Below are 16,222 nucleotides of genomic sequence, written 5' to 3'. Positions count from 1 at the left end.
ATAAGGTTTTTCTTACAATACTAATATTTTGAGGATTCTTAATTTAAATCTCCATATCCAAATAACTACATTTATAATATGCTATTATTAACATTATTATTATTAATATCTTATTCAGCTGAGAAGAGCAGGATAAAAATATAATAATGGTAATAATTTTCTTTTAATGTTTCATTCTGTTTTGAATATCTTAAGGTTTGCTTTTAAATTCTTTTTACACAGTTTGGCTATCTATTTTACCTTTTCATTTGGTTTTTAATATCTTTGTATTTTTATAATTTTATATTTGTATATAACATTTCTCAACTACTGTAACAACTTGAATGTGAATCTCTACAAATAAAATTTAGAATGCTGACCAATATTTGAAAACTGGCAATACTTTTTCAAATTAAAACTGAAGGAATACTTCTTTTCAGAATGTATTTTAAAAAATGCCAATCTCATAGTTGTCACACGAGCCACTCTTCTATTTAAAAAAATCCTGAGCAATAACTCAGGAAGAGATGCAATAACTGGGAATAATTTAAGTTTCCTGACAAGCCCAATATAGAAAGACTAGAATTATCATTCTTTTAAGGTTGATGAAAACAAACAAACTCAGACTTCCGGTTCCGGTTCGCGGCGTCACTAGTCGTACGAGGAGACTCCTCTTCTTGTCGACTAGGTTTTCCTTCGTCTGTGGACCCTTATACAGGTCCAAAGTCACCCTGGAGAGTGTGACTTCTGTCGAGGAGGCTGCGGTCTGGCTGCGGAGGAGCGGTAGCTCCTCCAGCTGTCCGGACGAATCTCTGAGGGCTGATGGAGAAGAAGATTGGCCATGAAAATGGCCGATCGCCCTGGCGCTTCAGACCGTAAGTCAGAAAACATCTAAGCTTTGAGTGCCCCCATGGTGAATCCGGGTGAGAATTTTTTTCTTATTTTTCTCTCTATTCCGCTTTTTTCTTTGTGTGTGTGCCTGTAAAGAGCTTTTGAAATTATTTCCCTGGCTTGAAAAGGCGGCTTCTGCTTTTTTTGGGGGGGGGGGGAAGAAAGGCAGTTTACAAATACTGAAAGGCTATAAACTGGACACGAAAAAGGGAAAAAAAGAAGGAAAATGTTTCCTCTCTCCTTTATTTTTAAGAACGTTATTATTTCTACACATATTATACCTTAAAAGATAGAAAAAAAATTGATTTTTGGAAAAGACTTTCCTAACTCACTGAGGACATCTAGTGGCAAAAATTTAATATTGTAACTTTGCTTACTTTTTTTATGAACTTCAAACATTAAAGATAAGCTGTACACCTGTGATGCTGTGGGGGTAGATGTTTTTACATTAAACAAAGCCTCTACAAAAAAGAAAAAGAGATTTCCTTTTAAGAGTATTAAAATGGAGAAACCTCAGATACAACTGAACTGTGCACTTATATTGGAAAAGATTTATGAGGCCACTGCAGAAATTTGTGCTACATTTAAAAACTGTACTTTAGAATTATGATCCAGAGATTCTACTACATTTGTTCAAACTGATGTCCAGGTTACAACTGATCATGTCATAAATCAAAATGTACCAGAAGAGGAATCTACAGAGATAGAAGTGGAATTTACTTCATCTGACAATCCCCTCTTCAGCAACTTAGAGAACCAGAAGAAGCAAAGATTAAGACTTCAAAATACAAAGCAACTATATTGCAAAGAGAACAGAAAAAGACGTTTACTGCAGAGGAAGAGACCTATACTCTCTCAAAGACTACTACAAGCAATAAGAACTGATCTATTGGTTGAAAGAGAAAAAAGACGTTTACTGCAGAGAAAGAGACCTACATTTGCTCAAAGATTATTACAAGCATTGAGAATGGACTTATTGGTTGAAAGGGAAGCGTTTTTATGGAAGCCTGTGTGGCATAGAAAGAAACCCAGAATTAGATTGAAAAACAAATTTAAAAATCTTTAATGGAGTAAAAGGCATTGTTGACTTCATGGATTGTTTTGAGGATAATGATCTAGAACGGAAAAATGCAATTATATACATGCGTGTTTAAATTAGTAAAAACTGTTTAATGGATTAAAAGGCAATGTTGGTTCTATGGATTGTTTTAAGGATAATGATTTAGATTTAGAAGTAAGAAATTTACAATTATATTTATATGTGTTTAATTTAGTTTGATGACTTTTTTGTTTTATGGAAATTTGATATGGAAATATGAAAGTTAAATGTGGAGTGAAAAAAGAAACTTGGCTTTATAGAGACTAAGAATGCATTCCATGGAAAAATAGATTGATTTAGACTGGAATTTTGAAATGCTTAATTAATTAGGAGATTTTTGTCTATAATAATACGTCTTGATATGATATGATAATTAATTGGATGGAATTTGGTTTCTTTAATGAATGAAAATGAATTAAGTCAAAGACTACTATAAGTAACAAAAATGGACTTATTGGCTGAAAGGTTAAGGATAATGATTTAGATTTAGAAATAAGAAAACTATAATTATATACATGTATAATGTTTAATTACTTAAGAGATATTTGTGTATAATAATACGATTTGATAAGATATGATAATATTGTTTTTTTAATTAAACTAGTTATTATTGGAAGAAGAAATAAATAAGATTGGTGATAAAAAAGGGATGAGAGGGATTAAGAACTTGAATATATTTGCAAGAGGTATTTGAAGTGATAATATGTTGATGTAAAACACTATCTGATTATGGTAGTTGAAATTGATTTAAAGTTTTAATAAACAGGTTTAGTAGTAATAGAAATTTAGGATAGAAATGAAATATATTAAATTTACTATGTTACTTGAGGGAAACAGAGAGATGATAGTGAATGTATTAAGTTGAGCTGTTATTGTGTGATTTTATGTTGGAATCTTTGTTTACCCAAACACCACGGTGTGTTTTAAACACTTTTTGTTAAAACTATAAAACCAATAAAATATATTTAAAAAACAAACAAACAAAACAAACTCAAAAAGTAAACCAAGAACAAAACACCCTGAGAATAAATATTTTGGGCATCTAAAATCATGCTTTTAACACATTAATTTTTAAAAAAATGTTTTCTTCCATAGAATCTTGATTTGGGATGATGATTCCTGAGTCAAGATACCACTAAAACAGGAGGCTTAATGATTTTTCAAATTAGACCAAGCACATGTAGAATTTTTTCAGATGAGGAAGAGGAAGATCTTGCCAGAATTGTTATGTTGTATGCATTCTTATCAGTTTTTTTCTTTCTCTTAAAGCCACATAAGGCACGCAGTGGAATCAAAGGCCTGAAGCTCTTTTGTTGTGAAGATGAACAAAGTCGCACATGCTGGATGGCTGCCTTTCGTCTCTTTAAGGTGGGAGCCATTCAGTCTGGCACTGGAAATAATGGGACATTTCTTTCAATATAAATAAAAACTTCCAAGAAACCATGTTCCTCCAAATGGGAAGGAAAGAGAAACTCCCTCTTCCTCTTTATTGCAACCTTACCTCAATGGTTGAATTTTTCCTTTATCAAAAAGTGTGCATATACAAGGATGCATTTCAGTAACATTTAGCTTGACATAGGATTTTCAGCTCTGCCCACACCTTCCTTCAAATCTTGCCTGCTGTATTGCTATATTGCTGATTTCAAATTGCATTTGGTAGCTTTTAATAATTTGTGTGGTCTCAATACTATGATTTCTAGAGGAAAGAAATAATAGGACTATACAGTGTTGTCAAACTTGTCACTTTCAGGCATAGAAAACTGTTTCATGGGCTGGAGTTGCTTTCTCTATATTAACAACTATTAATCTTTCCACAGTATGGCATACAGCTCTACAGAAACTATCAGCAATGTCAGGCACGGCAAAAGGAACCAGCTTGGTTTGGCACTGTGCCCCTGGTAAGTAGTCTGAAAATGAGTTCCTTACTACTGTCATAATAAATAGTGTAATAAATTCTGCTGTATTATGGTAGTATTAAGTATTGTAGTAGTATTGTATTAAGATAGTCACTAATGAGGAGTGATCTCAACCATATTTCTTCTGCTCAGATTCGTGTGCAATTCAGCACTAGTCAACATGTTAGCTTTGTTTTTTGAAAAAAGCATGGACATATAAATACTAGTCTATAAATGGATAACATCCATTTCAAGAGTAAGGAAGGACAAAACTGAGAGAGTTTCCAGACAAATTGCAAAACCAAATTTACACAGTGGAACCTTTTGTAATCACTGCTTTATATTTTATACTTGTCTTTGTGCTGAGAAAGTTTACCCATGAGGCTCTGTTGGAAGGAAGTTATTTACACTGAAAATAAGATCTTTTGTTTGGGATTCAAAATCTTTTCTTTGAGATATTGTGAGTTTGATTTTTTGATGTATGTAATATATTCATCTTCTACACTATCGCCATTTGTATCCTGTTCTGTTGTTGTTGTTTAGAGAAGTATATGTTGTTCATTTCTTTATAGCTCTAGGTACTTTGCAGTAGTCTAGCAGACAATTCATTTACACAGCTATTAAAAGATAGAAGAAGAAATGATGATGATGGTGATGATATGGGAAGGGACCTTGGAAGTCATCTAGTCCAGGGATTTTCAACTTTTTACCGATTGTACCACTTTTAGGATATGGCAATATACCACCTAGCAAGGTGTCAAAAACTTGATCACCCCCCAAAAAAATCTGTTCAAAGTTGCAATTGCACTGAAATGACTTATGACCATTTTTCACACTTATGACCATTGCAGCATATCCAAGGTCATGTGATTTATATTTGGATGCTTGGCAACAACTGATTCATATTTATAATGGTCACAGTGTTCCAAGGTCATGTGATCCCTTTCTGCAACCTTTTGACAAGCAAAATCAATGGCAGAGCTGCTGGTGGCCAAGTGCTAAGGTGGGACTTCCTTTCCTCCCTCCCTTCCCTGCCTCCCTTTTTCTCATTCCCATCTCCTTCTGAAGGAAGAATTTGAACCCCCCCATATTTTCCCCCTTCTATATATTGATCAAACAAGAAAAGGCCTCCAGAGACAGAAAAGACAAACTGCTGAGTGAACTAGCTTAAAAAAGCACATTCCCCTTTAAGAATTAGCTACTGGCTAGAAAGGAAAGTAAGGAGCGCAGTCAGCACTTAAGGAAGAAAAAAAATGTAAGTACTGGCTGCCAGCTAAGGCAACCTCCCCAAATGGCTCTATTCATAAGTAAAGGAATGCTACAGGCAAAATCCATTCAGGAGAAAAATACTTCAAAATCCCTTGCAGCAAAACTTACAGCTAACAACAGCAGAGCAATAGAAGCTAACATGAGACATCAGCCATCAGCCAAATAGAAATTGCCAAACACTCCTTAAGAACACAAAGCCCTCATTGCACAAATCCCAGAACTTCAAAGTCACAAAAGCACATAAGAATCTTTCCACTCTCCATCTCCTTCCCTCCTCCATGCCTCACCTCCAGCCATTGCTGCCTTTTTTCATTCCTCTTGGAGGGCGACCCCTCCCCCGCTACATTTCTTGCCTGTTTGCTGCTGCCAGCACAGGTGGCTGCCACAGCAGTTGTAGATCAGTTCATGGCCAGCTTGCTTGATCTCCTCTCCCCCCACCTTCCTCCTCCCCATCCCCTTCGGTGCAGCTGACTCTCCTCCTCGCAAGGCTGCTGCTTTTTTCTCTCTCTCCCTCTTCTGTCCAAACTGCCTCCTTTTATAGGCTCTCCTGTCTCCGCCCCCTCCTCCTTTCTCATGGGCCAGAAGTGAGCCTGGGGCCTTTGCAGCTCCAGAGGACTCTCTCACTGTAAGTCCTTGCCTGTGCTGGCTCTTTTCCTCCCCCACTACACTTGGCTAGGCAGGGCTGTGTACCACCTGCCACTCATTAATGTACCACAAGTGGTATGTGTACCACCAGTTGAAAAGCCCTGATCTAGTCCAACCCCCTGCTCAGGAAGAAAACCCTACACTGTTATGTCCTGGGCTGTGATTGACACAGCAGGTGCCGGAAGCTGCAGAGAGTCCCAGGCCAGACAGGCTGTCTCCAGTCTATTGCGCATGTGCAAGGCGGGAAAAATATGTTGCATTTATTGGTTGATGCTGCTCCCTGCAGAAGGGTATAAAAGGAATCCGTGCCATTTTGTGTTGTTCTGTTGAAGATTGAATAAAGAAGCAACTGTTGTTACTCCTGCCTCGTCTCAATGCCTTACCAACGCTCAGAACAGAACATATACCATTTCAGACAAATGGCTGTCAAGTCACTTCTTAAAAACTTCCAGTGTTGGAGCATTCACAACTTCTGGAGGCAGGTTGTTCTACTGATTAATTGTTCAAATTGTCAGGAAATTTCTCCTTAGAGAAACAAACAAACAAACAAATATTTTTAAATTCCCTCCTAAATTATAGCCAGAAGGAAACTTACCTTAATTTGTTCCCTGGTGTGAAAAACATCAAATTTGTTGTCAGTGTCAAAAGATCCCTGGCATGTTCAAGAAATTATTTCTTTTTGATGACCTGAAAATGCAAAAAGAATTGTACTTACATGTCCTTCTAAGATTTATGTAAATACTTTTTAAATATTATTTCTGAAAATAATATAATTTTATACATTCAATTATTTAATCATTGAAATAATGAAACCATTTTAAATTGTATGTCAGTTGTAAAATCTGCTTACAATTTTATGCCCTATCTACTATATATTTTTCTCATAATCCTTTTTGTGCAGTCGTTTATTTTATTTTTCAAAAGTTTATTTTTTTCTTTTAAAGAAAAGAAGTTTAAATGTAGACATAAACCTTAGAATTTAGAAACTGGTATACAGTATCAAAACTTGACATAAACCTTAGAATGTTAATATGTGGTATCAAAACTTGCTAATTTTTATGTTAAGTATCTCCTTCTCTTTATTTGAAGATTTGTGTAAAAACTTTTTTTTAAGCTACTAAATTAGTCTCACCTTACCATGCTTACCATTATTTAGTGGCGATAAGGGCGGCAAAGCGTGTTCACTTTTCCGCACTTATTGCGTCTGCAGAATCTCGCCCGGCCGCCCTGTTTAGGTGACCCGCTCCCTTCTTAAAATGGAGGAGGCGGAGGAACCCTTGCAGGGGAGAGCTGAGGAGTTTGTTCAGTTTCTTTCGGACAAAATCGCTCAGATTCAGAGAGACCTGGACTCCGACTGGGCAGTGCCAGCCGAGTTGCCGGGGGCTGGTCTTAGTCATGTTATCTGGAGCGAGTTTGAGCCTGTGACCCCTGATGAAGTGGACAAGGCTGTGAGGGCAATGAATGCCGCCACCTGTTTATTGGACCCGTGCCCCTCCTGGCTGGTTTCTGCCAGTAGGGAGGTGACACGAGGTTGGCTCCAGGCAATAATCAATGCCTCCTTGATGGAGGGGTCTTTCCCGAAACCTTTAAAGGAAGCGGTGGTGAGGCCCCTCCTCAAGAAGCCTTCCCTGGACCCAGCTGTTTTGAAGAACTTTCATCCTGTCTCCAACCTCCCCTTTGTGGGGAAGGTTATAGAGAAGGTGGTGGCGTCCCAACTCTTGCGATCCTTGGATGAAACTAATTATCTGGGCCCTTTTCAATCTGGTTTCAGGCCCGGCTACAGCACTGAGACTGCTTTGGTCGCACTGACCGATGACCTCTAGCGAGCCCGGGATAGGGGTCATTTCTCTATCCTGGTGCTTCTTGACCTCTCAGCGGCTTTCGATACCATCGACCATGGTATCCTTCTGCGTCATCTCGGAGAGGTGGGGGTGGGCAGCACCGTATTGCGGTGGTTCTCCTCCTACCTCTCTGACAGGTCGCAGTCGGTGTTGGCGGGCGGACAGAGATCGACCCCTAGGCGCCTCGATCATGGGGTGCCTCAGGGCTCGGTCCTGTCCCCCCTCCTTTTTAACATCTACATGAAACCGCTGGGTGAGATCATTCGGCGACATGGGGTGAGGTATCTTCAGTACGCGGATGATACCCAATTATATATCTCCACCCCGTGTCCTTTCAGTGAAGCAGTCAATGTGATGTGCCAGTGCCTGGAAGATGTGAGGGTCTGGATGGGGGTGAACAGGCTTAGACTCAACCCTGACAAGACCGAGTGGCTCTGGGTCTTGCCTCCCAAAGGTCAACTGGATGGTCCATCATTAGTCCTGGGGGGGGGCAAATTTACCTCCCTCAGTGCAGGCACGCAACTTGGGTGTCCTCCTGGACTCACAGCTAAATTTGGAACAACATCTATCGCCTGGTGCACCAGTTGCGGCCTTATCTGGACCGAGAGGCTTTACTCACAGTCACTCATGCCCTCGTCACCTCAAGACTGGATTACCGTAATGCGCTCTACATGGGGCTACCCTTAAAGAGCGTTCGGAGGCTGCAGTTGGTTCAGAATGCAGCCGTGAGAGCGATTGTGGGCGCGCCAAGGTATGCCCACGTGTCACCTATCCTCCGCGAGCTGCACTGGCTTCCTGTGGGTCTCCGGACGCAATTCAAGGTGTTGGTTATCACCTTTAAAGCCCTTCATGGCATAGGGCCAGGTTACTTACAGGACCACATATTGCCGCACAGTTCCCAGAGACCGGTGAGGTCCCATAGATTGGGCCTCCTTCAGGTCCCGTCGACCAGACAATGTCGGCTGGCGGGCCCTCGGGGAAGGGCCTTTTCTGTGGTGGCTCCGACTTGGTGGAATCAACTTCCCCCCGAGGTTCAAACAACTCCCACCCTGCCGGCCTTTAAGAAAGCCGTTAAAACTCTCCTGTTCCGGCAGGCCTGGGGCTGATGTCCCCGGGGGGGGGGGCGGGACATGATCGGACTTGCGGTATGAATGTATTATTTTATTGTTTTATTCTCAATGATTGTTTTAATTTTGTACGCCGCCCTGAGTCCTTTGGGATTGGGCGGCATATAAATAAATTAAATAATAATAATAATAATAATAATAATAATAATGCTGCCAGTAGGAACTGATTATGCACTAGTAAAGAGAGCAATTGCTAAACTCTGTTTTAAAAATCCACTAGCGGAGTGTGTCTGACAATACCCTCGTGGCCATGGACTTTTCGGGTTGTACAGGGCGAGTGATTGAAAATCCCAATGAGGCCCTGACTGTAGCTCTGGAGGAAGCTCGGGCATGGAGGGTAAGTCTACTATTTATTTCTTACTTAGACATTTCAGGGACATTAATACAGAAATGTTATAGAAGGAGAGCTGGGTTAATCTATGGTGGCAACAGATTAATATTTTTGGTCATAAAGTTGAATTACCAAAACACAGTTACTGTGATATTATAACTTGCCCACAAAATTAAAATATATAAAGACTTACTAAAGTCTTACCAAGACGTTATTCAACAAGTTAAAAAAATAGCACAGTTTCCACAATACATTCAGCCAAAACCAACCCATTTTCATTTTAGCCAGACTGTACTGTACGTGTAACTGTGTGTGAATAAACTCAAAGTGTCTTTAGGAAACTAAATGTCCCATAAGAGCTAAGGTCATCCTCAGTACAGGAAGTACAGGAGGCCAGTCATGGATGGCTGCTAGCAAAGAAATTTAAGAATTTAGGACAAATGGCAAGGATGTGCAGAGTTGAAGCCTAAAAGCCTGACATTGGAGTATCTTGGACAATAGCCAGAAGCCTGGTCTAGTAATTAAACAAAACAATTCTTGTAATAACAAGGATTTTAAACACCATTAGGCTCCCATTCCTAAAATTAGCAAATAGCTTGAATCAAACCCACAGGAATATTCATTATGTGTTTAAAATTCCTGATTGTTTTTTTTAATATCCTTTATATGGCTGCACATCTCACATAGACGAGTCTGAGTGGAGTACAAGGATGAAAAGCAGAAAACCTGCAACACACCATTCATAGCGCTCCTAAATAAAGCAATGGCCCCATTCACCAAAACCAACCAACCAACAAACAAACAAACACATGGGCAACAGCACAATTTAGTTAACTTCCAGTCCCAAACATCTCTACCATCCCATTATTTCCTTTCTTATTTCCCTTTCTCTTTATGCCAAGCAAAAAAAGTCCAATTTTGATATTCCTGAACACATTTATTCCTTTGGTGATACAAGATTATCAGACAAGTAAATCTGAAATAATTTAAGGCAACTCAAAAATTAACTCATTTATCATACCATCTGGCTTCTGTGAAGCTGAGTAGGCTTTGTCAGATGAATCTGATGAAACCAACTCTTCTTCAAGGAAGTTTGCAGTCCAATCTCAAGAATGTTTTCTCTAAAGAAGCTCCCCCTCTATACAGTAAATTCAGGACAGCAATTTTTGTAAAATGTTTATATAGTTGTTCACTGGAATTGGTCAAAAAGTGTATGGCAATTAGCCAGGATAATTACTGTGAGGGCAAATTTAAATACTTGAACAACCTCTGATGTTTTTCTTTCTATGCTGCAGAAGAAGACATCTCAGCGATATAGCCTGCCCACTGCATTCCAGAGCTGTCCATTCAGTGCTGGTGAGTGCCTGCCCTAAGGACATGATGTGATGTGTTTCCTATTGGCAACATAAGCAGAACCCTGATTGGTGTTGTTGGTAGCAAGTTAAGAGGTGAATGAGGCCTCATGATTGATCAGGGGAAAATAATGCTCTTTCTTATAGCACTAATTGTCCTTCATTACTTGTCCTTAAGTAGCAAAATAGCTAAAACAGCTTACTTTTCCAAATAATCATAGAACACTTACATTTATCATATTAATATCCTCCTTTCAGCAATTTATGACAAAATGGGAAGGTGTCTTATAAACACTATCGGACATTATTTTGTAAAACTTCTTCTTTAAGGAAATCTGCAATACCGTAATATATATATATATATATATATATATATATATATATATATATATATATATATATATATATATATCTTTGGTTGTTCGGGTTTTCTCCCACGTAAAATTGGAAGTGTCTTGGCGACGTTTCGACGAAGTCCCATTCGTCATCTTCAGGCTGGTGCTTTCAGCTTCGTGCCTCGAGGAGCAATGTGTGGTCTTAGCTGTTTCTTCCTTTTAACCCGAACAACCAAAGACCTACATACAGATACCCGCGAAAACCTCAGAAAACACACACACACACACACACACATATATATATATATATATATATATATATATATATATATATATATATATATATATATATTTGTTCGGGTTTTCTCCCGCGTAAAATTGGAAGTGTCTTGGCAACGTTTCAAAGAAGTCCCATTCGTTATCTTCAGGCTGGTGTTTTCAGCTTCGTGCTTCGAGGAGCAATGTGTGGTCTTAGCTGTTTCTTCCTTTTAACTGCTCCTAGAAGCACGAAGCTGAAAACACCAGCCTGAAGATGATGAATGGGACTTCGTCGAAACGTCGCCAAGACACTTCCAATTTTACGCGGGAGAAAACCCGAATAACAAAGATCTACATATAAACACCTGCGAAAACCTCAGAATATATATATATATATATCACTGGTGTGATGGATAGTTTTTACAATCTATTTACTTGAAGATAAAGACAAAGTTGATTGACAGCATTGTACATAACAGGATGCTATAAGGAAGAGTGGAAATGAAGGGAGATAGAAATGAAAGAATTTCCCATTAATTGAACTTCAATTTAACTTAATTGGTTCATACTGATTATATTAGTTACATTAGTTCCTAACGGATTATTGATTAATTATTCTTCTCTGTTTATCAGCTCCAACTTATTCTCAACAGCCCAACTTTCTTCAGTCATGATCTTTAATATTCTTCATTGTAAAATTTAACTTTTACACTTGAAGTTTTTTGTAAATATTTTTTAAATGCTTTGCTTCTCAAAGAAATTTTTTTTTCTTTCTTTGTTTCTTTCATTCTTTCTTCCTTCCTTCCTTTCTTTTTTCTTTTTTCTTTCTTCTTTTTCTTTTCCTTCCCCTTCCTTCCTTCCTTCCTTCCTTCCAGCCATCCACAAAACTCAACCCTGGTTCCATGGCCACATTTCTAGAGAAGATACCCAGCGTCTTATTATTCAACAAGGACTTGTGGATGGGTATGTTGCTTGAATAACATTCCATTTTGTAATATTAATTATACTACTATATTCAGATGTAGGGCTGTAGAAGTTGGCCAGGATGGAGAGGGATATAGGTGTACCTGAAATTGTCCCCATAAGAATATTATAAGAAAGTAAAAAAATGTATTTCTTTTTTTTAAGTTCTATTGGCAATTAACAAAAAAAATTAAACCCACAAGCCCACCCACCCCCACCCCCCACCCCCACCCCAGAGCCGAGTACAGGGTTATAATAAACATATTAAACAAAATCTAATTAAATTTAACTAATTATACAATAACTAAATTCATACTTAACCCTTAACTCCCTTTAAACCTTAATATCATAATATTATAAACAAATCCATTTTAAAACAATTATTATAAAGAACCATAATAACAGTAAATAAACTAAATAACTTCCATTATAAAATGCTATTAATAATAATTATTATTTAAAATTTAATCATAAAATAAATGGAACTTTTTAGTTCCATATTTAATCTGAATATAATCTATCCATCTTCTCCATACCATAATATATCTTTCTTGTGTATGATCCTTTAAATAAGCAGAAATTTTAGCTTGTGTCCATTCTTCTATAGTAGGCAACGAATCTATAATAGCCTTGCTGCTGTTACTAGATTCAACATTAAAATAGTTTCTTTAACATCAAAATCCTCAAAAATCCCTAGTAAGAATAGTTGAGGAGTAAACTTTATCTTCCTTTTAAAAATCTTTTGAATGTTCCACCAAATCATAATCCAAAAAGCCTTAATATTTTTACAAGTCCACCAAAGATGAAAATAAGTTGCATCAGAACTACCGCATCTCCAACATTTAGGCTGTAAATTAGGATACATACAAGACAACTTTTTAGGATCCAAATGCCACCTATAAAACATTTTATAAAAATTTTCCCTTAAATTTTGAGCCTGTGTAAATTTAACATTTCTAATCCAAATTATCTCCCATAAATCCAATGGAATCAGTTCCTGGATATTCCGAGCCCATTTAACCATACAATCTTTAACCAATTCCGTTTCCAAATCCAATTCTATTAACGCATTATAAATTCTTTTTATATGACTTTGATCTTTAATCTGAATTACCAAATTTTCATCTCCTAATGTTATTCCTACTTTTTTATCTAAAGTCCACCTATCCACTATTTGTAAATACTGAAGCCGTGAGAAAAATGTATTTCTTGATTTGGGAGAGTCAAGCAAGGAAACTTAGCAGTTGCTGTTCTTTACCCTCATAGCCACCAGAAGTTTTTTTAAGCTTTGACTTTCAAGGAAAAGGAATCACCATCTGCCCAAGTGCTTGCCTGTTGCATCTCCCAACTCTACAGAAAAATTCATTCTAGCAGTTTTCTATAATATAGTCCTTTAGCTGGGTTAGAACATTGGCAACTCTCAGATCTGCAATCTGTTTACATCTGGAAGACGCTAGTATCAGAAAAGACAAATTATTCAAAGATGTATAATTTGTAAGCATTGCAGTACAGTGGAAATTGGAACAGTGTATGGGGAGTGACTATGGTTATTGGGTGGTAAAAACTAATCCTTGTTTGGGATCTTATCAACTGCAGGTTATTCCTGGTGCGTGAAAGCCAGCGGAATCCCAAAGGCTTTGTCTTGTCCCTTAGTCATACGCAAAAAGTAAAGCACTATCTGATACTTCCGGTAAGTGAACAATGAAACAGGCTGATCTGCTTTCAACCGTGCAGCCTAGCTTGTTGTCTAAGTACAAAGCAGAAATTTTCCTTGGTTTCTTACCTAAATTACTATTGCTTCAGTATTCTAGGGATTGAGTTTAAGTGTTCTGCATGTATTCTTCTATTGTACTTTACCTTCCACAAAAGATGACTTCTATTTAATAGCATCACTCCTAGCCTCTTTTATCTATATTTACAGCATGCTAAGAAAAAAACAGTTCAAAACATAATCTACTTTAATCTGCATTTGTAGATGTGTTAGGAATTGATAGAGCATACAGCTCCCAACTGCTAGCTAGATCAAAGTTATCTAGGTTTAGGGAAACAGAGTCTGACCAAACCGAATATAAATGTATACTATTATTGTTTTTAATGATATTTTGGAAGCAGGTGTTGGTGTTTGCTCATTTGTCTTTGTAGGCATATTCTGAATACTATAATAAGTGGAATAGTTTACCCCCAGAAATCGTGGGTACTCCATCACTGAAGATTTTTAAAAAGAGGCTAGACAGTTACTTGTCTGAGATGGCATAGGTTCTCCTGCTTGAGCAGGGGGTTGGACTAGAAGACCTCCAAGGTCCCTTCCAACTCTATTCTATTTTAAATTCTAAATATGTGATAAGATTAAATTCCAATTCATTGTTGAAAAATATGAAAATGACAAAGCAGGAAAAAAATATCAGCAGTTCATCTGTTTAACCACATCAGGAGAACTAAACAGTCATGCATAAGGAATTCTTGGGAGATCTGCAATTCATCTGGTGTTTACTTTTCCCACCACAAAAAGATGTTGTACTATACTCAGATCAACCTGTGGAAGCATTGTTACTGGAGAGCCAAAATGGGCAGGGGTGGGATAGAGCACTTCTGTCTGAGTTTAATTCTTGAGTGGAAGACTGATATCACATCCCACTTATTCTGCTCTCTTTTGCCTCTTTTTCTATGCCAATGTTTCCTCATTCTTTATTCTTTCAGTGTGAAGAAGAAGGGCGCCTCTACTATACTATGGATGATGGTCAGACACGTTTTGCTGACTTGATTCAACTGGTGGAGTTTCACCAAATCAACCGTGGCATCCTGCCTTGCAAGCTGAAGCACTACTGCACATGTGTTGCCTTATGATAGACTGTCGTCCACGGGCCATTCCTGGGCCCTGAATATATATTGGCTAAGGCTTATATATAGATCCTTTTGAAATGCATACATCAGGAGCTACTTTAGACTTTCACCTTGCCTTCAGCCACTCCTACAAGAAACCAAGAAAAGAACAGTATTGGACCTTCCTATGAGGCTACTCATCAGTAAGCCTTGAGGGTTTTTTTTCAGAATCAAAGAATGATTTGAGGTCATAGTATAGTAATTTAGTTTGGAAACAGTCACAACATTGTTGACTGGTGTCTTTTTTTTCATATGACATTTTTTTACCTCCTGAGTGTCCTTCTATATAAATGTTTTTATACAGACTTTGCTTTGTCACCATGTTACAGAGATTTTGCTGCATTGATCATTTAATCTTTCTAATGTGATTGCCAATTTCTAATAGTCTGGATGTTGTCCAGCATCTATGGCAGAGTTATGCATTGTTTCAAAATCCTAACTGACTAGAAACAATAGTAAAATGTAAGAATTGATTCTTATTGCAAAGAATTTTTATCTTATTAACTCTCTTAGGAACTATTGTCTGGTTCTACCCCAAATTCTGTGGGTGCTGTCATCTTTGTTAGAAAAGGAGCTCTTTTATTGTTCAAATCTCTTCTCCTGGTACCTAGTAGCATAAGTTTATGAAAGTAAATGCAACCTGTTCAAAGGATTGGCTACAATGTTATAAGGATCTAATAAGAATCTTTGGGATTGACCTGAAAGAATCCACAGTAGGAAGGCTCACATGAAGCCAAAGACTGCTCTGAAATTTCTTGTGACTTTTAGCTCTGAGAACAATGGCTGCCTGGTAGGCAGAATCATCTTGGGCTTTGGGAAATCACAAAACCCATAAATTCTTCTAATTGTGAGTACTATAGCAGGGCAAAGATTGAAAGATTTTTGGTTAATTTTAGTTAATGCAACAGATGAGAAATCAAGGTTTGAAGAGTTGTTTTTTTTTCCTCCTTGTTTTAAGGGCTTAAAATATTGTGAGAACAAGAGGGAATGATGCAAGAACGCTGTGACACTCTTATTTCTGCTACTTTTTGAGGCCAGTATATACTGTGATGTTTTTTTGTTTGTATCTGTAAATGCTGATAATAAATCTTATTTTTATGATACCTTGTGCTGGTTTTTTACTCAAATCAAGTTGTGAAACCAACAAACTAATTGCAACCTTTGATATGCATAATCAATGTTACCTAACAGAAAGAATGTTAAATACATATAAATCTCCATATCTAAGACACCAGGCGTCTAAATGTCTTTCCGGATGCCTTGGAGAGAGAAGTGCTAAATAACATTTGCAAAACCATCCAGTAAATATCACTTGAAAAATATAAATCTCCATATCTAAGACACCAGGCGTCTAAAG

At 37.6% G+C, this 16,222-nt stretch overlaps 1 protein-coding gene across 7 annotated transcripts in view; it reads left to right on the top strand.

The window, feature by feature from the left end:
- Positions 1 to 15,968, top strand: part of GRB7 (growth factor receptor bound protein 7) — an 82,955-nt gene extending 66,987 nt beyond the window's left edge. For all 7 annotated transcript variants that reach the window (XM_039358781.1, XM_039358779.1, XM_039358778.1 and 4 more), the window contains 7 exons: positions 3,239 to 3,337; positions 3,787 to 3,867; positions 8,967 to 9,083; positions 10,373 to 10,433; positions 11,898 to 11,985; positions 13,582 to 13,675; positions 14,683 to 15,968. In XM_039358781.1, coding sequence (XP_039214715.1) covers positions 3,239 to 3,337; positions 3,787 to 3,867; positions 8,967 to 9,083; positions 10,373 to 10,433; positions 11,898 to 11,985; positions 13,582 to 13,675; positions 14,683 to 14,829 — 687 coding nt within the window. In that variant the 3' untranslated portion in view covers positions 14,830 to 15,968. The remainder of the gene's footprint in view (positions 1 to 3,238; positions 3,338 to 3,786; positions 3,868 to 8,966; positions 9,084 to 10,372; positions 10,434 to 11,897; positions 11,986 to 13,581; positions 13,676 to 14,682) is intronic.
- The last annotated feature ends 254 nt before the right edge of the window (positions 15,969 to 16,222 follow it).

Source organism: Crotalus tigris, unplaced genomic scaffold, assembly GCF_016545835.1.
Source record: "Crotalus tigris isolate CLP2741 ecotype Arizona unplaced genomic scaffold, ASM1654583v1 scf7180000019068.10715455, whole genome shotgun sequence".
Lineage (NCBI taxonomy): Eukaryota > Metazoa > Chordata > Lepidosauria > Squamata > Viperidae > Crotalus > Crotalus tigris.
Note: the sequence above shows the minus strand (reverse complement) of the source record. Positions and strands in the feature narration are given on the sequence as shown.